Raw genomic sequence first — 27,761 nt, 5'->3', positions numbered from 1 at the left:
GATATAAGCACCATGGGAGAAGAAGACTAAAAATTCATCATGATTGGAGGCCTGTTCATTTATAATCATAAGGGAGAGGTTTTAATCTCCCGGGTCTACAGGGACGACATTGGGTAAGTCAGAGTCTTCATGCTGCATTACTTTTGAATCCTGGTACAACTTCTTGCAACATTTGAGCTGCTGCTGCTGCTGCTGTACGTTTTGTGCATGTGGAACTTGTGTATTGTGTGTTGCATCCAGGCTGTGTTCACTTTGATGTCTCATGGTATGTGTTACCTTACATTATTCCCAGGCACTTAACAATGAAAAATAGGCATTGATTGAAGCAACTCTTCTTATATGTTGAATGTAATATATTTTTGTTCTTGAAATACAATCTTTATTCCATAGTTTTAAATATACTATTTATGTCAAATCTAGAGAAAGAAATAATAAGTTTAGTAAATTTTTTCAAGATGCACTTTAACTGAACCCTTTTTCTTTCTTTCTATCTTTCTCTTGTGTTATTTCTTTTACCTAAGTTTTTCAAAACTACATTGTTATAGTTGCATAAGAAAGAGGAATTTGGGAAGATTGTTGGTTAAAGGTTATAATTTGAAAGAATTTGAAAGGCATCATTTAAAAAGATATATATATATATCTTGTGTACTTCCTTAATAGCTGTGAGTGGTCTACAAAGAAATGATAGAAACAATATTAAAAACCTGCCAAATATAAAACTAAAAAGAATATATTAAAAGGTCCAGCTACATAAGTATATTTTAATCCCACTTGTAAGTTGTAATACTTTTTTCCATCATATGGGCCCCACCAGCCTTTTCCAACAAAGACAGAATGTTGAGTCATTATGTTCAATAGAGACGAAACAAAGTATATTGTTTTGTATCTTGTTTATTTAATTTGAATTTCTTCATTAGTTGAATTTAGTTGCTGCTCAGATTATGTTGCAGAATTAGAGATAATTTTAAAACTTTAGAAAGGCTTAAGTGATCAGCATATAGTAATATTGTGTGGCGTTGTGGAATTTTGTCGAAAATCAGAGTTCAGTATTTTGTCTAAGCATTTGAGGGTAATATCCTGCATAACACTGAATGGTACATACTCTGAGAAATAAGGCAGGAATGATATCAGTTCACAAAGATAGTTAAGTAAGTATAGCATCATCAAATTAGGCAGGCTGTAGGCATATTACAAAACTTACACATGATAATATAAAATCAGTGTAATAATTAAGATAGTATTACCTTTATAAGTAGATGTAAGCTTCAACGCTAGCCACGTTATCCTTATTGCCTACAAAATGAAAGTGATCTTGATTTATGTAACTAAATACTAAAACACGTCTATTTGATTGTAATCTTTAATTGTGCAAAACTGCATCGTAGGGCAACAATTTTTGAATCAATATACCTGAAATGGTATAGATTATGTGCAAAATCCAGAACATTGAATGTTGACCTTATACCCTATGTAAGAAAGACAGAATATAAAATTATACTGTATATTCAAATCTTTTCTGATTCAAAGAATGGTGTTAAAAGATATACAGAAAATGTATTTTGTTTGTGATCAGATGCTTGTTGGTTTCTCAAGATTATCACAATACAGACTAATAGTTTTGATTGCTGAAAGATTGTACCTATGTGGACTCCTTGTGCTTATAGCTTGGTTGTTTACTTGCAGACATTTCAATACCTGACTTGGTAACATCTTTAGTGCTAGAAGAGAATGGGGTCTGCTTTCTGTATATTTGTGGCTTCTATATGTTGGTTGGACACTGTATTTCTTTGTCACAGTTTTTTTGGTCACCCAGTGAATGAGAAGACTGTCAGCTTCAGAGGTTTTTCCCCTGTCCTGTGGGTCTTTCACACAATTCAGATTGCCTCTTGCATTCTTTTAAAACTGTATTTCTCTATTTTACAATCCCAATTACAACACAGTGGGGGTATAATACCTTCCTTTTTAAATACGCTTTTAAAATTTGGTTTGAAGCAGTGTTTATATAGCTATTACAGGTGTCAGGAAGCAGTTAGACTCGGGCTGTGACCTTAATCTGACGGAACTTAACAAAGTTCTGTTAAATATTTTCGTAACAGAATTCTCTTCCCGATTAAGAGAAAAATACACGATAGCATACATTGAATCCTTGATGGGTAAATTCATACCTCGAAGGATTTTTCTGAATTGTCAGATTTGTTCGTTTATTTATCAAATTTATATGCCGCTCGTCTCACTGTGCGAGGAGACGTTTCTAAAGAAGGATAATTACGTTAAGCTCCAAGCCAATCTTGAAATCTGATAACTCTTCGTTGTTGTCCCTTTGGGTTCCTAGTTATCTGAGATCAGGCTGGAGATGATTACAACAACAAAATAAACAAAATGATTGCCAGGAGTTGTACTGCCCTATCGATCAAAAGCTATTTCAGATGTTGTGTCATTCCGCATCATAAGATAAAGAGAATGATATGGATTCGTGCTTAATCTATAATCACACAGCCTGGTTGTTCCATACTGTACAATTCATCTACCGGCTTGCCTTTTCTTAAAGAGCTTTTTTGCTTTTCTGCCTAGCCCAGCTTTTCTTTACCTGGTCTCCTTCCAATATCTTAAAATACGCATAAATTCCACTGAGCATGTTGATTGAGCAGCGGTCATATTGATTGTGAATTAGAAGTATGGGGCAGGGAAAGCTGGCCTAGGGAATGTAAATAGTGCCTTGAAATCTTTTTGTGGGAGGGGGTTTCTGTCTGTTGTCTCTTCTCCTTTTGGTTTGATTCATTGTGCTTTGTGTGTATGTGTGTGTTCTAACTTTTCTCTTGTTGCTGTCACTCCTTTTCTTCGCTGACGCCATTTCTGTTCATCCCATCTCATTGGCCGCTGTAGTAATAGGTAAGAGAAGAATGGCAGGAACTCAACACGGGGCACCTGGTGTATAAAGTCAAGCTCACTTTCATAGCATCGTTGACATTAAGGCAACGTCAAATCAAAAACATGACAACGTGAAGTTTGGCTCATGTCAGAGCAGACCAATTATTATCTTTTATCATTTAAGAGACTGGAGCCTACAGATTCTTAGACCGTTAGAAACTGGAGACTTCCCCTTTCTGAAAATGTTTGGTATTTGAGCAGTTAGAAGAAAAGGAGATAAAATGTATAGAAAATTCATTCAATAGCAATAATCTCAAATCAAATATCTATTAAAAGTTAACTTTCTCAGAAGTCTAAAGAAGTCCAGATGATTGCTATGCTAATCTTTAAACTTGACATGAATAATGGATTTGGGTTTGATTCCTCTGGAAATTAATCCACGGCCCTGGCAATGTTAATCGGTATATTTTTGCATCATTATTACAAAGAGGTCTCAGTCTGTTGATATAAATATTAAATAATATATGATGCTGGGCGCCTGAGTGAGAAATGGCTGTCTTGAACTTCAAAGCGTGAAATGATAAATGGAAGACATCAACGTGTTCTTGAAGGCAGAACTGATACTTGATCAGTGCTTTTACTGTGATTGAAAACATTCAATGAATTTTCTCGGCTTTTCCCTTATAATGACCCACATGTGCTTAATAAAATATTTCCTCTGAATAAAGGTATCTTTATTCTTTTAAGCAACTGATTCCTCTGTTAAGTAAGTATTGATTAGAGCAGTGATGGCGAACCTTTTAGAGACCGAGTGCCCAAACTGCAACCCAAAACCCACTTATGCATCGTCGAGTGCCGGGTGGGTGTGGCCCGTTGGGTGGGTGTGGCCCACTGGGTGGGCGTGGCTGCGGTGGTAACGGCAGACTGGGTGGGACTAAAAAGTTCAATCAATTCCAACTTTGCGAGATCTTTTTTTTCCCCGCGAGAAGTTGAAATTGACTGATTGATTGAACCTTTTTTTTTTTTTGCACATGGCGACGGAGGCCTAAAGCGAAAAGGTTTTATAAACCCAGCTGAAGGCCTAGGACTGGGGCGACGACGCGCGTGCCCACAGAGAGGGCTCTGAGTGCCGCCTCTGGCACCCGTGCCATAGGTTCGCCACCACTGGATTAGAGTAATAATAGCTTGTGGTATTTTACAGTATGCAGTTTGTATAGATAGTACTTGTTGATATGAAAAGCGGACCCTGCAACTGCAGGAAAACACTAGGATGAAGAATAACAGTTGTAGCTTCTTCCATCTTAATATGTCTTTTTAAACTTCATTCTATGTCTTAGCATAGTTATTTTGAAATAACATACAGTTCAGGTTTATTATTGTGATACCCAGCTGTTTTATCTTCTTCTCAACCTTAACACCCATTTTATTTATAAATTCCGTTTGATCTTCTATTTTTGTTAACATTTTCATTTTCTGTTTATTAATCTTGAAATCTCCTTATGCACCAAATTAATTTAATTTCCCATTAATATTTCAGTTCCCATTAAAGGATCTTCCAGAATCAACACCAAGTCATCTGCAAAAGCTTTTAACTTAATAAATTTCTTTTAAAGTCATTAATACCACAATCCTCTCATTTTGTTATTTCTATTGAGTATTTCAAGAACCAAAATAAAGAAGAGAGGAGACAGTGGCCATCTCTGTCTTGTTTCTTTTTGTATTTCGCAGGGTTTTGTTAGATCTCCATTAACAATGATTTGTCCTTTCTGTGAAGTGTAAATCGATCTTACCATTTTATAAAGCTGTCTCCAAAATTCTTATTTTCCAAAACCTTGAAGAAGAAAGCCCAAGTCAAATCGTTAAAGGCTTTCTCTGCATCTCAGACCAATGCGGCTTATTTTTCATTATGTTTCCTCAAATATTCCAGAATGTCCAACACATTCCTAACATTGTCCTTCAACTGTCTTTTAGGTAAAAACCCACATTGATCTTCATGAATAATTTTTTGCTGAATTGTTTTCAGTGTACCAACTAGAATCGTGCACAATTTATAGTCATTATTCAATGATGACATCATGCTATAGTCTCTTGTTAAAGTCAAGTCTTGTCTCTCTTTAGGTATATTGCTATATTAACCTAATTCTCTGGCATCTTTCCTCCTCGTAGGATAGACTTCAGTGTGTTTTGTAAAGGTTGTAAAAGTTTATCCTCAAAACATTTATTATAATGACCTGTTAGCGCACCGGGTCTAGGCAGCTCTCCTAGTTTAATATTTTTATAGCTTCAGAAACTTCCCTTATTGTTACAAATCTGTTTATAATCTGTCTCTGCTCCTCTACAATCCTCAGTCAATTGAGTTTCTTTAGATACTAATATATATTTTCTCTAGAGAGTTGTCATTTCCTTTATACAAGTTGGAATAATATTGATAAAATGCTTTTGGGTAAGGCCACATTGTCCAGTAATATAATATCTCCTTCGTGTGAATTCAATATTATGTTCTCTTTTTTTTGTAATTTATATTCCAGCCATTCCTGATTTGTTTGCAAACTAAAATTTTTATTTATTTTACGTGATTTATTTATTTTTATAATTCATTATTCTTAGTGGTTTGGTCATCTCACTCCTGTCTTCCTACCATGTCCTGATTCTCCAGGCGGAATGCAGTGGATGCTTTCCGAGTCAATGTCATCCATGCACGACAGCAAGTCCGTTCGCCGGTCACCAACATCGCTCGCACCAGCTTCTTCCATGTCAAACGTTCCAATATCTGGCTGGCTGCCGTCACCAAGCAAAATGTCAATGCTGCGATGGTCTTTGAGTTCCTCTACAAAATGTGTGATGTGATGACTGCCTATTTTGGAAAAATCAGCGAAGAGAACATCAAGAACAACTTCGTGCTTATCTATGAGCTTCTGGATGGTAAGGACGAGTCGGTTCAGTCCCTCCTCTGGGAACGCGTGTCCTTCAAGCCCAGCCCTGTAAACCTAAGGATGCTCTTATTGCATACAGCACATAAATTTGATTCTGGGCGAACACATTTAAGCTATGCTTCCTGCGAGGCTGCTAGACTCTGTGCAGTTTGGTTTGCATTTAGTTTTTAAATGTGAAAAGCAAGTTAATGACGGGGGCAAAGAAAGAGCTAAATGTACTCCGAGGGAAGAATTATTTCTTCTCTGTAAATATTTTACTTCTGCAATGTACATTAGTGAATTATGGACATAGTTGAGATAAGAAGGTTGACCCGTAGCAAAATGAAGGTGATGGTATAGGAAAGCTAGCTCTTGGTTAAAAATTGTCAGTGTTCTGTAAATCCCTTTCTGTAGAACTGAATAACAGACTGAAGGTTACAGGGGAGTGATTCTCCATGACAGTGAATGTCACACAAGCACCTCTAACGTTGTGTCCACAGTTATGCTCAAATGGCAAGTTAACACGATGTTGTGCCCATACAAGTAGTCCTTATTTATTTATTTTATTTATATTTAAATTTATATGCCGCCCTTCTCCCCATGGGACTCAGGGCGGCTCACAGCATATTAAAACATTGTACAAAAANTTTTTTTCCCCTGCTAAAAACCAATTAAAATCCAAATATTGGTAGCTGTGGCTCTTTAAAATTGTTTAAAAATTGTCCCTATTTAAAACTCACCTTAGGTCAGGCCCGCTTGTTGACTTACTACCGCAATTGAGCCCGTCACCATTTGTTAAGTGAATGTTGCCCCCTTTTATGACTTTTCTTGCTACCGTTGTTAAGTGAATCACTGCAGTTGTGAAGTTAGCAACAGGGTTGTTAAGTGAATCTGGCTTCACCCTTGACTTTGCTTGTCAGAAGGTCGCAAAAGGGGATCACAAATCTACAAATAAATAAATAAATCACGTGACACCGGAGCACTTCAACCGTCATAAATAGGAACCAGTCGCCCAGCGTCTGAATTTTGATCATGTGACCATTGAGATGATGTAATGGTTGTAAGTGTGAAAAACGGTCAAAAGTCACTTTTTTCCAGTGCCGTTGTAACTTCGAACAGTCATTAAATGAACTGTTGTAAGTTGAGGACCACCTGAAGTTTGGTAATTGTATCTATATCGTGAGGGAGGAACACGGTTATGACTCTCGCCAGATGTTAAACTGGAACTGGAATTCCCCCTGTGCTGATTAGAATTGGGAAGCTGCAGTTGAGGAACATCTGGAAGACATCTGTTTTCTTAACCTTAATCTGTAATACAAACAACTGTTTTGATTCTTAATGCTTGCCTTTCTTTGAGCCAAAGAATGCTGTTCTTCGGAGTCACTGAACTTTTTTTTTTTTTTAACCATGTTATCAACAGATAATGGTTTCCAAGATTGATCCCCTGGGTGAGTTGGGATTCAAAAACTGCTTTTCAGGTTACGGTATTTAAAAGCCTTTTGGGGCAGGAGAAGAAGCAGGATGACGGTGGATTTGCCGATTGCCACAAGCTGAACAAAATCAGCACAAGCACAGTGTTGTTTTCTGTTTGTGTTGCAGGTCTGGATCTTGAGAGCCTGGTCTCTCTCCTCTTGGAAGGAGGCAGTTAATGGCACTTCTCTCTTTCCAGAGCTTAACTTGTCTGTGTGTGTGCCACGATATCTGCTACTCTGCTGTTGTTTTTTTAGGTTTTGATTTTTATGCCATGCTCATGTGAAAATCAAAATCTAAAGAAAATGCTGCAAAGATAGATTATTCTGCTGCTGTTGAATTATCCGGCTTCAGAGCGGGTTTCCTTCGATGTTGTGATTCTGCTGTCTTTATGGAGTTTGTCATCTGGTTTTAACTGTTGCTACCTGTAGGCCAGCCTGATCACGCCTTAACGGGAATCGGCGTGACAACATGTGGTGTGGAGAAACTTTCCTTGAGTAGTGTTTACCAGTCATTTGCACAAAGGGGGGGGGTGTCAGTTGTTAAAAACTAGCCCAGCTGTTGGTTTTCTCCAACAATTGTTTACTTTTCTGTAGAAATCCTGGACTTTGGTTACCCTCAGAACTCTGAAACAGGAGCCCTGAAAACATTCATCACCCAACAAGGAATCAAGAGCCAGGTAAATGCAGGTTGATACATGTTTTAATTAATTTTTAGTGTTTAAAAAAATAGCAATCGCCACTATATTCTATGACAGGGGGAGGCAACCCAAAACACTCAAAGAGCCACTTGGACCCGTTTCCCACTGAAAACAAAACACTCTGTCTGTCTGTCTCTGTCTCTCCTCTCCCCCCCTTCTCTCTCTCTCTCTCTCTCTCTCTCTCTCTCTCTCTCTCTCTCTCTCTCTTTCCCCCCCTCTCTCCCCCCCCTCTCCTTTTCTCCGATCTTTTCACCTGGCAAGCTGGCTTCAAGCTGTTCTCCAACAAGCTCAGGAGTAGGCAACCTCGGCTCTTTTATGACTCATGGACTTCAACTCCCAGAATTCCTGAGTCAGAATAGCTGGGCTAGCTAGCTCTCCTGCCCTTCCTGCTTCCTGTTTCCTGCTTCCTGCAGAGACACAGCAAAGGGAGGAGCCCCGCCCAGTAAGCTTTTCAGCTCCTTGGAGAACACTGTGACTCCACTCTCTTTTTTACACACACACACACACACACGCACACAGAGAGAGAGAGAGACAGACAGACAGACAGACAGAGAGGGAGAGAGAGAGAGAGAGAGAGAGAGAAGGGAAGCGCAAGTGCCTCTCTCTGTCTCTGTCTCTCTCTGCAAATGGCAGAGGAAGCTGGGAGCCGCAGGGGAAGGCTCAAAGAGCCACAGGTTGCTGACCTATGTTCTATGACAACATCTTTGGGATACACAGTATAGTTGAATATTTCAGTTACGATCACTCTGGCAACATTTCAAATTCAGAACTCTTCCTGTTGTGGGAATCTGATTCCTTTTTTTAGAGATTTTTTTTTTCGTGAAAAACCTCGGACATAAAGGCTGTAATTCTCTGTAATTGGTCTGAACATTTTATCTTTGTAGATTCTAGAATAAGTTACCTACATGCAGACCCCAAATTCTTATTTATTCAGCCTTGGCAACTTTTTAAGACTTGTGGACCTCGACTCCCAGAATTCTCCAACCAGCATGGGAGTTGAAGTCCACAACTCTTAAAAGTTGCCAAAGTTGCACACCCTGGTTTAACCCTTGGATAATAAAACTTTACATACACAAAAAATGCAACATCAATTTCAAATGGACCTTTTTTGAGTCTCTTATTTGTAAAGGGGTAAATAAATACAGGTAGTCCTTGATTTACACCACGATTGAGCCCAAAATTTATGTTGCTAAATGAAACACTTGCTAAGTGGGGTTTGCCATGTTTTTTTATGACTTTTCTTGCCACCGTTGTTAAGCGAATCACTGCAGTTGTTAAGTTGGTAACACGGTTGTTAAGTGAATCTGGCTTCCCCATTGACTGTGCTTGTCAGGAGGTGGCATAAGGGGATCATGTGACCCCGGGACTCTGCAACCGTCGTAAAGATGCACCAGTTGCAAAGCTTCCAGTTTCGATCAACCGACCACGGGGATGCGGCAACGGTCGCAAGCGTGAAAAATGGGCATAAATCACATTTTTCAGTGCTGTTTGTAACTTCGAACAGTCACTAAACGAACCGTTGAAAGCTGAGGACTACCTGTAAAAACAGGGAGAAACAAAACTCTTTCCTGGGCTTCTTGGATTCTGACATTTTTTATCAGGCTGTCCTCACTGATGTTCTCCAGAGAGCGCAGGGCTCCTCTACTAGCCATGCTGGCTGAGGAATTCTGGGAGTTGAAGTCCACAAGTCATAAAGGGGCCATAATTCCCCACCCCTGACTTAGCAGATCTCTCCCTCAGTCTTGTTGGGTCTTCAGTTGTGGACTCCTCCTCCACCTATTCTTGATGCATAGCAATATCTCCAGATGATGCTATATCAGGGATCTTCAAACTTGGCCCTTTTATGACTTGCGGACTTCAACTCCCAGAATTCCTCAGCCAGGCACGTGTGCCTGGCTGAGGAATTCTGGGAGTTGAAGTCCGCAAGTCATAAAAGGGCCAAGTTTGAAGACCCTTGTGCTATATCATAATTCCAGCGCTAGCCAATAAACCATTGCTTAATGCTTCTGCCTTTTATGTCGTTCAGCTGTAAGGTGCTGGGACTGCATCCAGCTGTTAATCAAGTGTGAAGCTTTTTAATATCTCTATATATCAGTGAGTCTGGTTTTAGTTAAACCTCCTTTAACTTAAGACTGGTACTTGTGCTCTCATGCTCATCGGCAACTCACCAACCTACCACAGTGTGACATGCTTCAGAAACATTTCTTCCTAAAATGCTTTTTTAAAAATGTTTCAACCCTTTTTTAAAAAACGTTCTTTTTAAAATGGGAATCTTCTAACAAACAATGCCGCTCATCAATAGTTTCGCACAGATAATTTAGATGTTTCTGCTCAGTTCCTGCTCATTTCCTGTAAAACTCCCGTTTTGTTTTCTCTCTGATATTATTGCAGACTGCTTCCTGCTTTCCTCCCCCCCCCCTACTAAGAAAAACAGGAAAGGGTGTCATCCTTTTATCACAGTTAAGCTTGCTAAGCCAGAGAAATGATTTTCCCCTTAGTAAGCTTTCTATTTAGGTTGTGTCTTACTTTGATTGTTTAGTAAGTGAAGAGACCGTGCTTTTCCGAAGCATTTGATAAAGCGAGTTAACGTATCTCGTGGGCCAAAATTTGCTTTGATTGCCAAGAGCTGTTTTAGCAGCATAGGAATGAAGAATTATGACAATAAAATAATAATAATAATAATAATAATAATAATAATAATAATAATAATAATAATAATAATAATAATAATAATAATAATAATAATANATTTGCCTGTAAGCAAGAACTGGTGGGATCATAAAATAGAGAAAGTCATAGAAAATGATAAAGTTAAACTGCTCTGGGACTTCAGAATTCAAACAGACAAGCACCTGCAACATAACACCCTGGACTTAACAATTGTCGATAAGAAAGACAAAAAAGTCTGGATAGTGGACGTGGCAGTGCCTGGAGACAGCAGAATAGACGAGAAAGAACTGGAGAAGATAACAAAATACAAAGAAGTACGAATAGAAATAGAAAGACTGTGGCAAAAGCAAGCAAGGGTAGTATCAATAGTAATAGGCGCCTTGGGTGCCATCCCAAAACAACTGGAGCACCACTTGAACACTATCAGCATTGACAAATTCGCCATTAATCAATTGCAAAAGGCGGCCTTACTAGGAACGGCTTTCATCCTGCGACGATATCTGTAATACCATCAAACATCCACATCTGCCTATCCCAGGTCCTGGGTAAGGACTCGATAGGTAGACAAAATGCCAAATCCAGTCTGAACATCTGGCTGACTGTGATGATCAATAATAATAATAATAATAATAATAATAATAATAATAATAATAATAATAATAATAATAATAATAATAATAATAATAGTAATAATAAAGTTGGAAGGGACCTTGGAGGTCATCACGTCCAACCTCCTGCTCAGGCAGGAAACCCTATACCATTTCGGACAAATGGCTGTCCAACACTTCGTGTTGGAGCATTCACCGCTTCTGGAGGCAGGTTGTTCCACTGGTTAATTGTTCTAACTGTCAGGAAGTTTCTCCTTAGTTCTAGATTGCTTCTCTCCTTGATTAGTTTCCATCCGTTGCTTCTTGTCCTGCCTTCAGGCGCTTTGGAGAATAGCTTGACTCCCTCTTCTTTGGGGCAGCCCCTGAGATATTGGAACATTGCTATCATGTCCCCCCTCGTCCTTCTCTTCGTTAAACTAGACATACCCAATTCCAGCAGCCTTTCCTTATATGCTTTAAGCCTCCAGTCCCCTAATCATCTTTGTTGCTCTTCTCTGTACTCTCTCTAGAGTCTCAATATCTTTTTTACATTGTGATGACCAAAACTGGATGCCGTATTCCAAGTGTGGCCTTACCAAGGCATTCTAAAGTGGTATTAACACTTCACGTGATCTTGATTCTATTCTGCTTGTCATGAAAATCTTTGAGTTTCTTACAGGCAGATGTATCTTACAAGCCTAAATGTTTATAAGCAAGTGTTTCTTACAAGCCGAAATATAGAATAAGCACATGCCTGACGATGGAACAGGTTGGTCTTCCAGCTCTGTGATTTTGAAGAAAAAAGGGATGGCTAGCTTGGCGGTTTTAAAAGCCAGCGATGTTCTTGTCACACTTTTAATTCAGTTGTTCAAGATCTGAAGATTCATCTTAAAAGGCGACCCCCCCCTTTTTTTTTTTACCGAACTAATACAATAGAAACATTGATTTAAAGGACTTAAAAAAAACATTGCATACCAAGAAAAAACAGTGTCCTTTTTTCTTCTGGGCTCAAACCGTTCCAGGAAACCACGGGAAAGATTGGAGCCCTTGGCCATCTGCCCAGCTTTTTGTACGAACAGGAAACGGGGCTTTCACCACAACGTCTCGAATCTTGTCTCAAATAGGGTGGAACGATTGCCAGAAAACCGAGCCAGCTGTTTACTTCCTGTAGAGCAGGGGTAGTCCACTTTGGCTCTTTTATGACTCGTGGACTTCAACTCCCAGAATTCCTGAGCCAGCTAAGCTGGCTCAGGAATTCTGGGAATTGAAGTCCACGAGTCATAAAATAGCCAAGGTGGACTACCCCTGCTGTAGAGTCTTCTTAGCAGGCCCTGAAAGAAATCTATTGCCTGCTTGCGGAGAACAAGCAGGGAGTTTGTCTATTTTCAGGCTTCAGTTGTGACTTGAGAAAAGCTGTAAAGAAAGATATTTTCACCAACCAGGACAGATGTGTGAAATAAACCAGTACCATGTTTCCCCGAAAGTAAGACCTGCCCCCCAAAATAAGCCCTAGCTTGATTTTTTTTGGGGGGTGGGCCTAATATAAGCCCTACCCCCCCAAAATAAATCCTAGTTTTGGGGCGAGGTGTAGACCTAAAAATCAAGCTGGGGTAGGGGGGGTTGAGCTTCCCCACGCGCCCCACAGCCGCTTGCCATTGCAGCCAGGCCTCCCATGAATTGACGCCTGCCTCGCCTCGCCAGCCCACTTCCAGAAGGCCTCTGACGGCAAAATGCAGGCCAGGAGGGGGCGCCACGTGCTTCAATCCGGAGCTCCATTCTCAGCTGCAGAAGCAACGGATGGAAACTCATCCAGGAGAGAAGCAACCTAGAACTAAGGAGAAACTTCCTGACAGTGAGAACAATTAACCAGTAGAACAACCTGCCTCCAGAAGCGGTGAATGCTCCAACACTGGAAGTTTTTAAGAAGAGACCGGACAGCCATTTGCCTGAAATCATATAGGGTTTCCTACCTGAGCAGGGGGTTGGACTAGATGATCGCCAAGGACCCTTCCAACTTTATTATTATTATTATTATTTCTTTCGGCTGCAGAAGAAGTGGGCCGGCTGGGTGGGACTGTTGGTGCCGCTGCTGTGAGGTGAGATGGTGGAAAAGACACCCCGTCGTCCCCCCCCCCCAAAAATAATATCTAGTGCCTCTTTTGGAGGCAAAAAAAAAAAAAGAACCAGGTCTTATTTTCGGGAAAACATGGTATGATAGACAAAATCAATAGATGATTGCTTAGTGTCAGACTAGGATGGATGAACTCATTCACCTATTTCAATAGGTGACCTCAGGTAGGACTGAGTCACAGAGCGCTCTCTTACAGGATTAATATGAGGAAACTGTACTGTGTCCAGCTCCATGCAGAAATCTGGGATGGGTGGATACCTACATATAATGTTAGTCCTACTAAATCCTGAACTTAGCTTCAGTATAAAGACTAAGATACACCACGTCAGTTATACTAAGTATAAAGAAAGAACCAGACAATTAGCTCTTCTCTCAACGTACTGATCAGGGGAACGAGATTGGCTTGATACATTGTGTGAATCCACTCAGTGATTTAATCAAACTACAGTTCAGCAGCGGCTTGAGACACGAGAATGCTTCAAAAATGCAGAATTCACACGTGGAGATTTAACGTGCAGTATTTAATGCAAAACCCCAGTTATCAAGGCAACAAGGTGAATGAAGTGGCAGGTGATAAGTAATTGGGAAGGTATAGTCTGGCATGGGGGGAGGAAGGGTAAGAAAAACAGCCTACAAAGGCACCGGGGCTGATAATTTCTACTGATGTGTGCGAACTCCATGCTGTCAACTCACTTCCCATCTGACTGGTACCCACGTCTGTTTATCTAGATATTTGCAAAACAGATGCCTCAAGGGAGAGGCAGAGCCTTGTTCTACTTTTAACATTTTTGGCCTCGCCTGGGTTCCTGAGATGTTGGCTATGCTGCTAGTTGCAAAGATCCTGCAGGGTTGCTTTCCCTGTTTCTTATGTCCCCATTTTCCTCCTTCCAAGATTATTAATAGCGTAAAGGAGTAATGTCATCAGTAATCTCAGTTTCTCCCCAATCTAACATTACTCTCTTCCTCTTTCTCTTCTACTGACCTGCTTCCTCCTAACCTTGTGTGTGCTGCCTTTGCTGCTGCTATTCACCTGTTTTCTCGCTTTCCGCGTCTGGTTGGACCCACCTATAGCACCAGGTAGGAGAATCTGCTGTCCTTCCCCAAAGCTAAATCCAGCAGATCCCTCCAAAGGGCATTGGATACCAGACTCAAAATTCCGAAATAGGGTTCCAACTGGGCTTCTTCTAGCCGCTGGCCGTTTGGCACACGAATAACTTTTATTTTTCTCTGGGAGCAAAGAGAAAAAGGCAGAGATTCTTCTTCTAATATAATGGTGGTATTTAAACAGCATTCCTAATTCGAGCTATTCCAGGTTGGGGAAAAGGTTGTGTGCGTGGGGGGGGGGGAGTTTGGGTTTTGTAATAAACCTGTTGCAGTTCATTTGGATCCCTGTACGATTGATCCCATGAAAGCACAGCTCCCTCTTTCTCCCCCCTCCTCCAGACTAAGGAAGAACAATCTCAAATTACCAGCCAGGTAACTGGCCAGATCGGCTGGAGGCGCGAAGGGATCAAATACCGTCGCAATGAACTCTTCCTTGATGTTCTGGAGAGCGTGAACTTGCTAATGTCGCCGCAAGGTAAGTCGGTCCTATGAAATCACGTCAGCCAGAATCGAGCTGGAAGGGACCTTGGAGGTCTTCTAGTCCAACCCCCAGCTCAAGCAGGAGACCCTATCCCAGGGGAAGGCAACTTTGGCTCTTTTATGACTCGTGGACTTCAACTCCCAGAATTCCTGAGCCAGCATGGATCAGCTTGGAAACCTTTCCCTTTCCCCTCAGCATGGCTGGCTCAGGAATTCTGGGAGTTGAAGTCCACCAGTCATGAAAGAGCCAAGGTTGCCTACCCTTGTCCTATCCAATTGAGACAAGTGGCTGTCTGGTCTCTTCTTAAAAGCCTCCAGTGATGGAGCGCCCACAGCTTCTGAAGGCCACTTCTGTTCCGCTGGTTAATCATTCTTGCTCTTAGGAAGTTTCTCGAAAAGCAAGGCTAGCCATTTTCTTCCCGTGCCACTCTTCTGCTCTCCGACGCTTGCCTTTCCTTCCTTCCAGGCCAGGTGCTGAGCGCCCACGTCTCGGGCAGAGTGGTGATGAAAAGCTACCTAAGTGGAATGCCTGAATGTAAGTTTGGCATGAACGACAAGATTGTAATTGAGAAACAAGGCAAGGGGACCGCGGACGAAACAGGGAAAAGGTAAGTGGGAATGAACAGGGAGATCAGCTTTCAAGGGTTGTGTTGCTCTCAGTTACATCTCTGCTCTTCCCTTCTCATTTGGGAAGGTGCCAGAGCTTTCCTAAGGTGATTTTGGTTGCTCCCCTCCCTCCCTCGTTAAAGCAGGAGCTAAATGAGCAGGCTGCGTAAACGTCTGTTGTGGTTTGAAGGTGCAGAGGTCTCCAAGGAAACTTAAATTCTGGTCCTAGTCCAGGAATTAGTTCATGCACTTATACCATTCTCTTAATCTATATTTTCAGATAAACTGTTGAGGCTGGTAAATGAATATACCCAGCATCATTCTGCATTTCATAGGCCGGCCCTAATTAGGATACGAGAGTCTGTAAATGTCCTGCTTTAAAGGAGACCGTTAGGATTGGTATACCCAGAGGTCTTCCGTGCTGCCTCTTTATCAACTTCTGACACTGAATTCTCTTTTTTTTTTCTTTTGTGTTCTGCTGACTCCAGTGAAACAGGAAGGTAGATAATCTGCTTACCGCTGTGTGCACGTATTCCTCACATTACACACCCCCTCCCCCCGCCCTTTTTGCTTTTTGTGTGATTTGTGCATGCACCGCCATCTTTAGACACTTCCACACAGGTCGTGTCTGTGGTTGAAGGCTGAGCTGCCGTGTGCTTGTTCAGAAACAAACAAAGACGACTCAGGTGTTGCTGTCTCATCAGGTTGACCCGGGAGCTTGCTTGAGTGACTTGGGCAAGATTTCGTAAGGCTGGAAGTAGGGATAGTTTTTCCTAATTGAGCCAGGAGTTGGTTTCTTGGATTAACTGAGGAACAACATAGCAGAGGGAGCTGATGTAGAAGCAAGATAGTGTAACTGGAAAGCTTGGGTCTTTGTAGCGCCCAGTTAGGGTGATGGCAGTAGCAGAACCAATTCCTTTTGAGGTGTGAAAGAGGTTCTCCAGAATTCCAAGATGCTTTAACCGTGAATGGCAAAATTAACCATTTGAGTCAAGACGGCGTGGTGGCTGCTGGTTTTTGCTGAATTTTATTTTCATGGCCTCGAAATATCAACGTTTTATAACTGTAGTTCATTCAGTAGACCTCGAACTTACAGGCACTCATTTAGTGACCATTCAGAGTTAACAGCAGAACTGAAAAAAAGTGACTTAGGACCGTTTTTCACATTCCACGACCTCTGCAGCATTTCCCCCCGGTCACGTGATCAAAATTCAGACGCTTGGCAATTGGCTCATATTTATGTCCCAGGGTCACGTGATCCCCTTTTGCGACCTTCTGCCAAGCAAAAGCCAGAGTCACTTAACAACAGTGTTACTCACTTAACAACTGCAGTGATGCACGTAACAACTGCGGCAAGAAAAGTCGTAAAACGGGGCAAAAACTCACTTAGCAACAGATAATGCCAGACTCGTTTGTGTGGTCGTTAAGTAGTCGAAGGCTACCTGTAACCGGAGCAGCAACCTTGAACGTTAATTTAGGAGAGAGTAATAAAGACGTGCTCCTTGGAAGATGCAAAACTTAAAAAGTTGTCCAAGTGGAACACCTCTTTCCATTTATATTTTTTTGAGAAAACTATTCAGACAGCATCCTCTGAAGCAGGTCTGAGCGGCATCCCCTGCAATCCGAGCTGTATGTGTGAAGCATACATCCTGTGCCCATCCTGTGTCTTGAGCCTTCGCTCTCTGTCCCGAAGTGCAGCTGGCATTCTGCCCTCGAATGACTTGGCTGGCTAAGTCGTTTGGCTTGCTCCCACCCCAGCCCTTTTGCTTTCTGCAAATTTTGCAGTGAGATGTTGTCGATGTCGGACGGTCTCTGAAGTTTTTCCTTGAGCAGGTGCTGCAGAAGATTCCTCCATCTGCAGGGGAGGGATATTTTTTTTTAGTTAACCTGCTTGGGCAAAAAAAAAAAAAAAGAATGGCTTCTCCTAAAGGGAATCTTATGCCCCTTTTGCCCTTGCTGAAACTGGAAGACAAAGCCTCATTTTTTTTTGCTTTCCTTTTGAATGTTGTGCTAAGCCTTAACGCGGCTTATTTCATTTTGAGTCCGTCTCGGTTACGAACCCTATGATTACGATGCTTTGTGAACTCTTGATTTATGGCGTAGTCCGTCTGACGTCAGCCAGCGTGGCCTATTCGTCAGATTACATTTTAAAACGATGATGAGTTAATACACAGTTATACCCAAGGCCGAAACCTATCACTCCCACTCCAAGTATGCTTTAAGGGCAGGCCTGTTTGAACAAGTCTGATGGGGCTGCAGTTCCTCAGCTGGATTGGCGTGGGCAAACATGGGTCCAGCCAGATAAGTTTTTGCTTGAATCTTGCTGGTGATTCCAGAACTCCCAGAAAGACTGTCCTTATTCAGAATACTTCTGTGACTTAGCCTTAATATGTGAGACAAGGTTCTCTGTCTAGAGCAGGGCTCTTCAAACTTGGCCCTTTTATGACTTGTGGACTTCAACTCCCGGAATTCCTCAGCCAGGCACGCGTGCCTGGCTGAGGAATTCCGGGAGTTGAAGTCCACAAGTCATAAAAGGGCCAGGTTTGAAGAGCCCTGGTCTTAACTAACCACTCCTGCTAAAGCTGAAGTTGCGTTTCAGTAATCAAAAATCAGGCTGCCCTATTTGTTTGAAGACAGCTTTTCAATCTAAGCAACATCAGCCAGCCCCTTTCCCCCATTCCTTCAGTGTTTGAGAATAATACACATCTGGTCTAAGAGTTTGCAGGGGAGAGGGTGAATGCCGCTTGCCGTAGCCTTCGCACTGATTTTGATCCTTCTGCTTCTGTGTCCTAGTGGGAAGCAGTCCATTGCCATTGACGACTGCACTTTTCACCAGTGTGTGAGACTCAGCAAGTTTGACTCGGAGAGGAGTATCAGCTTCATCCCACCCGACGGAGAGTTTGAGCTCATGAGGTGAGGCTGCTGGGAAGAACTGTTCTGTGTCCATGGCTCTGGAGGGTGGCCGCTCTGCAGTCGGTTCTTTACTGAATCCTGCATGGCTTCTTGTCAAAGAAAAATAAAAGAGCCAAGACATTTGCCAATACGAACGAAAGACGACCAACTGGAAGTCCTCCTAACATGTTGTTGTTAGCCGCGAAGTCGTGTCCGACCCATCGCGACCCCATGGACAACGTTCCTCCAGGCCTTCCTGTCCTCTACCATCTTCTGGAGTCCATTGAAGCTCACGCCTCCTGCTTCAGTGACTCCATCCAGCCACCTCCTTCTCTGTCGTCCCCTTCTTCTATTGCCCTCAATCTTTCCCAGCATTAGGCTCTTCTCCAGGGAGTCCTTCCTTCTCATTAGGTGGCCAAAGTACTTGAGTTTCAATTTCAGGATCTGGCCTTCAAAAGAGCAGTCGGGGTTGATCTCCTCCAGGACTGACCGGTTGGATCGCCTTGCAGTCCAGGGGACTCGCAGGAGTCTTCTCCAGCACCAAAGTTCAAAGGCCTCCATTCTTTGGCTCTCAGCCTTTCTTATGGTCCCACATTCACAGCCATACAAAGCTCTAGGACTGTACATGCTCCTGAGTCTGCTATTTTTATTTTATTTTAATATATTTTTATTTTTATCACTTCCAGGGCCCCTCCTAGCTGTGATTACCCTTGAGCATTAGATTCACAGGCCCAGGAGTAATTTCTAGTAGAACTTTCAATCACGTGTGTCCCAAACGTGCCTCTTTCAAATACGGGTTAGGTATTTCCAGTCAGAATTTTGAAATGTGCCTCGTAATTAGGCCAGTGAAACTGTTTATCGAGAAAGGTGCTTGTTATCTTAACTATACCTGTGCCAACCTGGTTTGGCTACCGCCAGTTTGGATAGCCAGGTTTAGGGGTAGTGTAAGGTGTATACTCACCTTTAGATACAACTGGCTCTTCAAGAAATATAGTACAGCGTAGTGATGTCAGTATTAGAGGGCAAACAAATTATATACATAAAATCTGTGCTGGAAAAAAGGTAAAACCTTTGGGCAAGGGTCTTCAGACTTGGCCCTTTTATGACTTGTGGACTTCAACTCCCAGAATTCCTCATCCAGGCACGCGTGCCTGGATGAGGAATTCTGGGAGTTGAAGTCCACAAGTCATAAAAGGGCCAGGTTTGAAGACCCCCTGCCATTGGGACTGTGATGCTCCCTTCTCAGCATCATAATGCAAGTATCAGGAATGATGTATCGGGATGCTGAGAAATTATTACTACTTGATAAGATAGAAAAATGTGGGTTAGACAGCATCACCACCAGATGGATCCGTAGTTGGCTGACCGGCCGAACTCAGCGTGTGGTCCTCAATGGAATCGCATCTACATGGAGGGAAGTGTGTAGTAGGGTGCCCCAGGGCTCTGTTCTGCCCAGAGTTCTTCAACATCTTCATCAACGATTTGGACGAGGGGATAGATGGGGAACTCATCAAATTTACAGACGACACCAAGGTGGCTGGAATCTAAGAAACCGTCCCAAATCTTGAAATCTTCCAAACTCAAAAATATCTCTCCTATCCTGGGATGTGGGGAGGCCGAGTGTTGCTGGTGCAACGGTCCACTTTCCTTGTATTGTTTTAATCATTGTTACCCCATGCCAGGTGTATTGTATAGTGGAAGATAAAGGAACTGTGGGTAGGCATCTCTTAGAAGTGATCTTAAACATTATTTAAAATGGCATACTTTTCCACATCTTAAGCAAGATCTGGGAGCATCATCTGCCAGTTTACATAAACACTAAAATATAGATCAAGAATTCTACTACCAAGAGTTCTACTATAGAAACCTAACCGTGAAAGTGCTGTTAAGGATTCAAGCAATGGATATTGCAAATATTGACACAGGCAAAGAAAATGGAATGTTCATATTGAATATTCAGACTTTTAATTATGTTGTTGTTGTTAGTTGTGAAGTCGTGTCCGACCCCTCGCGACCCCATGGGCAACGTTCCTCTAGGCCTTCCTGTCCTCTCCCATCTTCTGGAATCCATTGAAGCTCACGCCTGCTGCTTCAGGGACTCCATCCAGCCACCTCATCCTCTGTCGTCCCCTTCTTCTCTTGCCCTCCTTTTAATTATAGACGTGCCCATAACAAATCCCAAATGTGCTATGAAGAGCAGGCAAGCACAAATCAACGGTTGCAGCTGTTCTATTCGCTTTATTTTACGACTTCTTTGGTTTTCCATCTCACAGTGGTGAGTCTGGGATATGCAGAATGGTTAAAACAAAACACAAAAACACGACATACGTCCTCCAGCATGGGAGGATGAAGCAGCAGCCCCATTCACGGCGAAGCACGTCAGCAACAGCCGAGCTTCGTTAACTTCCTGACTCCAATGCTTGGGCAGCAGCCAGATCTTGATGCCTTGCGAAAGGCGAATAGGATTGGGGCCATCTGGCTCTCTGGGGGAAATGCTGGTTCAGAGGGCAGGCACTGCCACTGAACAACTGCAGCTTTGGGGTGCATGCCCTGTCCGTTGGATCTGGAGGGGTACATACAGGCAATGGGAGAAATAGCCTGGCTGTATAACCAGTACTTTGAATCCTACCCCGCAGCTTAACCTGGGCCTTAACCTAATTTCTACCCGGGAGCCAGTCCAGTAATGAGAAATGCCAAACTGCCTGTACTGTTGCATTAAGAGCTTATAGCTTCTGAATGCTCTTCAAGGGCACCCCTACGTGCAGTGCGTTGCAGCAGTCCAAATGGGAGGTGGTTAAAGTGTGACCCTCCGTGAGCAAGGCCTGCCCATCCAGGAATGGGCATAATCGGCTCAGGATCAGTGGTATTGAAAGCCTCTGAGTGATGGAGGAGGGGCAAGATGGATGCACTGTCCCCACTGCGGACCTGCTGGAACTCACCGATGACCACAATCGGTGCCATCTCAGTACTATAACCAGGCCTGGCATAAAACATGCTGATAGTCCACTTCTTCTAGGAGCTGCAAGCCAATCAAAGTCTCAGAAATCTTCCCCCGAACGGCTAGGTTGAAGATTGTCTCGATCCATTAGATCCAGCAGTGGTCTCTTGAGGAGTTATGTGAAGGTTTATAGGATAAGTATCTTTTTCAGTTTAGCTAAGAGTTAAAGAAATGGTTGAAAAAATAGGACTGAAATAATCCGTGAGACTAAAGTGCTAGTAAGTTTCAGATAGGTCAGTGATGGCAAACCTTTTAGAGACCGAGTGCCCAAACTGCAACCCAAAACCCACTTATGCATCGTCGGGTGCTGGGTGGGTGTGGCCCATTGGGTGGGCGTGGCTGCGGTGGTAATGGCAGACTGGGTGGGACTAAAAAGTTCAATCAATCAATTCCAACTTTGCAAGATCTTTTTTTTTCGTGAGAAGTTGAAATTGACTGATTGAACCTTTTTTTTTTCCCCACATGGTGGCGGAGGCCTAAAGTGAAAAGGTTTTATAAAACCCAGCTGAAGGCCTAGGACTGGGGCAACGGCGCGTGTGCCCACAGAGAGGGCTCTGAGTGCCACCTCGCACCTGTGCCATAGGTTCGCCACCACTGAGATAGGTTTTCAATTACGAGTATTTGCCGGGTGTATGGGCAGTGACAGGTTCCTCTCTTCCATTCTGTAAGTGTTGTTTATTATTTTCCACCAGGTACCGAACCACTAAGGACATTATCTTGCCGTTCCGTGTCATCCCCCTGGTACGTGAGGTGGGGCGCACCAAACTGGAGGTGAAGGTGGTGATCAAATCTAACTTTAAGCCTTCCCTCTTGGCTCAGAAGATAGAGGTAAGCGGTCCTACCATAAGCACCATCCTTTTTGTCTTGCTGCACGTTCGTTGCCTTTGCTTCATTTTGATAAAAAGTTTTTTTAAACCCATTTTGTGTACTTACAAATGAGCTTAAAACTATGATGTTGGAAATGTTATTGGGCAAGTTGTAAATCTCAGCAATATTGGGAAAATATTGGCATTGCGGAATGGAACAAATTCTGAAAGTTCTAATCTTAAAAACCTGATATATTTTTTACCAAATTTCATTGAACTATCTATCCTTTCAAAATGGATTGAATTGATATCCTCCAGGTCAATGTTGGCGAGGATTTTATATGCCTTTTATTGTAAAAGATCCGATGTTCCCTCTTGAGAAGAATGACTAAATTCTGAGAGTATGTCTTGGCATCTAGTATAACCTTGCATTTAAAAAGTAAATCTGATGTCGAATTTAGTTTTAACTGGAAACCATTTTTGAACTAAAATCTTATACCCAGAATCACGGCACATCCAAAACTGGGTCTTTAGAGATTAGTTCTTAACCTGATGTATAATTTATATTTAATGCTTTATTGACCAGTTATGGTGTTTACTGGAATTTCATTATTAAATGAAAGCTCAACAGTGACCTGAGGATTTTGATTAGAAAGTAGATATGAAATACTTTTCAACAATGTGAACTTCTGATGATAGAGCACATTTGTGCTATGATATTTAAAATGTGTTACTTTTACACCTAAGATTTCCCCACCTGCACCAGATTTGCCTATCTGTGCCATCTTTTTTACAACCTTAAAATACATTAAAAAAAATCAATAGGACAAAAAGAAAGGGAAGCGACAACAGAACATTGAGCTTCAGTGATAATGGTGATTAAGAGCAGTCCTACTTGTTGAGTTTTGGGCACTTAATAAAAGCCTTGAGAAGCATAAATGGGAAGAATTTCAGGCAAGGAGTGCTGTAGCCAGGTTAAGGGCAATCTTAACTGAGCTCCATATGGGGAATGTGGTCTCATCAGTGGGAAGAGAGGAAAGAATTAGTGATGGTGAAGTCTTGGGAAAGCAGGGAGTGAAGTTCAAGGGTGGAGGAATAAGGAGGAACAAAACAGAAGTGTAGCGCAACAGTAAAAGACATAGAAACACAGAATTTCTGTAATATTTTAGGTTTAAAGACAATGCAACGGTGCTTGTAAATGAAACCAGCAGGGCCCTCCACGTTCTGAGCTTTTGATTATCGAATTGTGATCATCATTTTTAAGGGATTATTCGTACTCCTTTCTGTTTGTACAGGTGGTCCTCAACTTACAACTGTAATGTGAGCCCAGAATTAGGAGCCAATCGTTAAGCAAATCACCACCTGACTGGGCCCAATTTTATGATCCTTTTTCTGACAGTCATTAAATGAGGTGGTCCCTAAGTAAAGCCATTTTAGTCAGTGGGCATTTTTTTTTTTTGCCAGAAACCAAAAGTAAACATAGGTGTAGTTGTAAATTTTTGTTGGGACTTTTGTTGGCAGGGTGATGTCTCTGCTTTTTAGTATGCTGTCTAGATTTGCCATAGCTTTCCTCCCCAGGAGCAAGCGTCTTTTAATTTCTTGGCTGCAGTCCCCATCTGAGGTGATCTTGGAGCCCAGGAAAATAAAATCTGTCACTACCTCCATTTCTTCCCCATCTATGTGCCAGGAATTGAGAGGGCCAGATGCCATGATTTGGCTATACGCCAACAAAAGTGTATATAGTCAAGGCCATGGTTTTCCCAGTTGCAATGTATGGCTGTGAAAGTTGGACCATAAGAAAGGCTGAGCGCCAAAGAATGGAGGCCTTTAAACTATGGTACTAGAGAAGACTCCTGCGAGTCCCCTGGACTGCAAGGTGATCAAACCGGTCAGTCCTAGAGGAGGTCAACTCTGACTGCTCTTTAGAAGGCCAGATCCTGAAGTGGAAACTCAAGTCCTTTGGCCACCTAATGAGCAGGAAGGACTCCCTGGAGAAGAGCCTGATGCTGGGAAAGATTGAGGGCAAGAGAAGAAGGGGACGCCAGAGAATGAGGTGGCTGGATGGAGTCACTGAAGCAGTAGGCGTGAACTTAAATGGACTCCAGAAGATGGTAGAGGACAGGAAGGCCTGGAGGAACGTTGTCCATGGGGTCGCGATGGGTCGGATACGACTTCGCAATTAACAACAACAACAAGTTGTAAATTGTAGCCACATTATGACTGCGGGACACTGCAAACAACTGTAAACGTGGGCTGGCTTCCAAGTGTCCAAAATGCAATCATGTGATCTGGGGGGGTTGGCGTAAGCGACTGTCAGAACGTCGAAACTCTGTTGTATATAGTTCTGGGGAACTCCATTGTAACTTCAAGCCTAAGCGATGGATGGGTTGTAAGTGGAGTGCGATCCTCCCCAAATGATTTTCTTGCTCTTTTTTTGGGTGTGCATTTTTGCTTTTAAGCTACCTTCTCTTCCTTTACAAAAACAAAACAAGCAGCCCAATGCGATTCAAATAAATATATCTTCCAGGTGCGAATCCCGACTCCTCTCAATACTAGTGGTGTACAAGTCATCTGCATGAAAGGAAAGGCAAAATACAAGGCCAGCGAGAATGCCATTGTCTGGAAGTAAGTGACACCGTTTCTGAATCGGGAAGCTGGAGCGGTTGCTGGCACTGGGGGGGGGGAGTTGTGCTTCCCTCTAGGCCAGGGGATCTCCACCCTTTGGCCACTTTTAAGGCTTGCGTACTTCAGCTCCCAGAATTCCCCAGCAGCATGGCTGGCTACGGGAATTCCGGGAATTAAAAACCACGAGTCTGAAAGTTACCAAGTTTGAAAAGCCCTGCTCTTAAGTTGAGCCAGAGGGAGTGTGCTTAGGATACCTGTGCCTATCTTAAAACGACAATTTCTTTTTTTTTCCAATGTTATAGAATCAAAAGGATGGCTGGAATGAAAGAGTCTCAGATCAGCGCAGAGATAGAACTGCTTCCAACCAACGACAAGAAAAAATGGGCCCGGCCACCCATCTCTATGAACTTTGAGGTAAGCAGCCGCGTTCTTCCTAAGAGCTTGCCAGGAACAGGAGATATGGTATAGAAACATCTGGGGGGCCTTGAGCAGCCCCATCTTCTGGCCTCTTGGGGGTACCGAGGCACCTGCCAAACATCTCCTTCCCAGGGCTTTGTAAAACGTATCCCATCTCTTCCCTGGAGTCCTCGGCAAATGTACAGGCAGTCCTCAAAAAAATCCAAACCTTTGCAACGTCATCTCTTTAGTCGGTTACTGATTTCCAGAGTCGTGTTTTCTTGCCTTGTGGCCCCCTCAAATGAAAGGATTGATGAAAACCTAGGCTTCAATGAGGGAAGATTACGAGATAATTTTTGTTCGTGCATAGGAGGGAAGTTTAGTTTGCCTCGTGCGTTTGTGTAAAGGGCACCTTCAAAACGGAGGTTCGGCTATGGAGTCTCTTTCAGGGAAAGTAACTGGAATCTCGTTTTAGCCAACAACCTAGAGCAGTGGTGGCGAACCTATGGCACGCGTGCCAGAGACGGCACTCAGAGCCCTCTCTGTGGGCACGCCCGCCATGCTCCGGAAATGGCAACCGTCCCTCTTCAACCAGCCTCCCGCTAACTGGCCGAGGTCCCACATGGCTGGATGCATCCCAGCACCCATGTGCTCGCTGGCCTCTGTGTGCAGGGGCCGACGGTGTCAGGCAGCAGCCACCCCGGCCCCTGCCTTGCCTTGCCCTGTGACAATGACACCCCTGCCCTGCCTCGCCTTGCCTCGCCTCACCCCCCCAGGACGAGCCTCCTGCCCATCGCCCCACCTGCCAGAGACCCCCTGGATCTCCCCCAACCCTGCCCGGCCCCCACAGATGTCCCTCCCCACGAGCAACATTGAGGTGATCATGCTCATCTTGGCCACACCCACCCAATCTGCCATGACCACCACAGCCACGCTCATCCAGTGGGCCACGCCCACCCGGCACCCGGCGATAAATAAGTGGGTTTTGGGTTGCAGTTTGGGCACTCGGCCTCTAAAAGGTTCGCCATCACTGAGCTAGAGGTACTCATAAACTGGGGTCTCTTTTTCTTCCCTACTTTTGTGCTCCGCTCAAGAAATCCTTTGTGTCTCAAATTAGGCCGGTTATCGGCAGCCCCAGTAAGTCTCGCCTTGACTTAACGGAAGATTCGGAAGGGGGCGAGCTTTGGAAAGGTCTCTCCGTAAGACGCTCACTTTCCCATCCTTGTATTTCCCGTCCTTTGTCCAGGTTCCCTTTGCGCCTTCCGGGCTGAAGGTGCGCTACCTGAAAGTCTTTGAGCCAAAGCTGAACTACAGTGACCACGATGTGATCAAATGGGTGAGATACATCGGCAGGAGCGGGATCTACGAGACAAGATGCTAGCCCTGTGCAGCTCTCTCTCTCTCACCCGTTGGTCTCGACATTCAAGAGCATTTCACTGGCCCATCCTCCATCCAGTGGCTGGAAGCTGGAAACCTGCAGCTGCTCTTTGGGGAGGGGGGAAAAAGGGGGGGGGGGACACCGGCACCTGTTTTGTTTCAGTTACTGTTGGAGAAGCAGCTGACATCAGGTGGTTTGAGAGCCTGGCTCCTGTCTTGCTTCTGTCCCCAGGATGTAAAAGGGCCAGTCTTAATACCCCCCCCCCTTGTGGTCATTTTAGGGAACATCCACCATGTGATGACCCCCCCCCCCTTCTGTTTGTCACTACTTGCATTATATCCTAGTATTTTTGGAAACCCTCGTGCATATGTATCAGTAGAATAGACCAAGACATCATCGACTGGACAACCCTTGAATTAATTCTGGCTCCTATACTTGGCTCTTACTGTTGTAATTGTTGTTGTGCGGCAAAGGTGGGAGTATTCCTCGTTGCTTTCTCCGACAGCTTGGAGGGAGGGTTTGTGACCAAAATGTCTGGAGGGTTGTTATCATGGACGGTGAGGATAGCAAAGAATTTCGCAGCCTCCCAAGGGCAAGTTCCTTGGAGCGCTGGTGGTAGCTGACAAAGCCAGGACCTTTTCTCTCTTAAACACAATCCCTACCCCTTCCCCTCGCCCCTCCCCTCCCCCAAATCTGGCACATAACCGAGGAGAGACTGATTTGATCAGTAATATCCAAAGGATTTGTCCTTTGATTAAGAATTGGCCAGCCATCTTTCCGCCTCTTCCTTTCCTCCTCCCATCTTTCTTTTGCCCAAACGGCTCATGCTTTCTTCTACTAAAAGCTTTTGAGTCAATGGAAAATGCTGCTGCAATCCACAGTCCTCTGCTTCAGGTAGTGTGGTCTCCCATTTTGTACACGTGTGATTGTCCAGTTATAAATATAATAAAAGTATATAGAACCAACAGTTTTTGTGAGCTCTTAATGCAGGGGTGACAAACTCAATTTCATTGAGGGCCGCATCAGCATTGCGGTTGCCCTCGGGGTGTGCGGCCAGGGTGGGTGTGGCCTACTGGGTGGGCTTGGATGGAGTGGATGTGGCCTACTGGGTGGGCGTGGCCAGCTCTACATCGTTCGC

The 27,761-nt window shown here is 43.4% G+C and overlaps 1 protein-coding gene across 1 annotated transcript; it reads left to right on the top strand.

Annotated features, from left to right (window-relative positions):
• AP2M1 (adaptor related protein complex 2 subunit mu 1) lies at positions 1–26,647 on the top strand. Its single transcript, XM_015820406.1, has 10 exons — positions 1–113; positions 5,525–5,790; positions 7,847–7,929; positions 14,782–14,917; positions 15,389–15,530; positions 18,322–18,441; positions 22,111–22,246; positions 24,752–24,849; positions 25,152–25,263; positions 26,492–26,647. Exons 1-10 carry the CDS (start codon positions 40–42, stop codon positions 26,624–26,626), a joined length of 1,302 nt encoding a protein of 433 aa, XP_015675892.1. The 5' UTR covers positions 1–39; the 3' UTR covers positions 26,627–26,647.
• Positions 26,648–27,761: the final 1,114 nt, after the last annotated feature.

Source organism: Protobothrops mucrosquamatus, unplaced genomic scaffold (genome assembly GCF_001527695.2).
Source record: "Protobothrops mucrosquamatus isolate PMUCROS unplaced genomic scaffold, P.Mucros_1.0 scaffold1126, whole genome shotgun sequence".
NCBI classification, from domain to species: domain Eukaryota; kingdom Metazoa; phylum Chordata; class Lepidosauria; order Squamata; family Viperidae; genus Protobothrops; species Protobothrops mucrosquamatus.
This window is presented reverse-complemented; position numbering and strand designations above follow the sequence as displayed.

Excerpts from the sequence above, each read along its gene's own strand:
- AP2M1 (XM_015820406.1), top strand. The coding sequence starts at position 40 with ATGATTGGAGGCCTGTTCATTTATAATCATAAGGGAGAGGTTTTAATC. Across the intron at positions 5,791-7,846 it reads TATCTATGAGCTTCTGGATG|AAATCCTGGACTTTGGTTAC; the intron begins GTAAGGACGAGT and ends ACTTTTCTGTAG. Across the intron at positions 15,531-18,321 it reads GCGGACGAAACAGGGAAAAG|TGGGAAGCAGTCCATTGCCA; the intron begins GTAAGTGGGAAT and ends TCTGTGTCCTAG.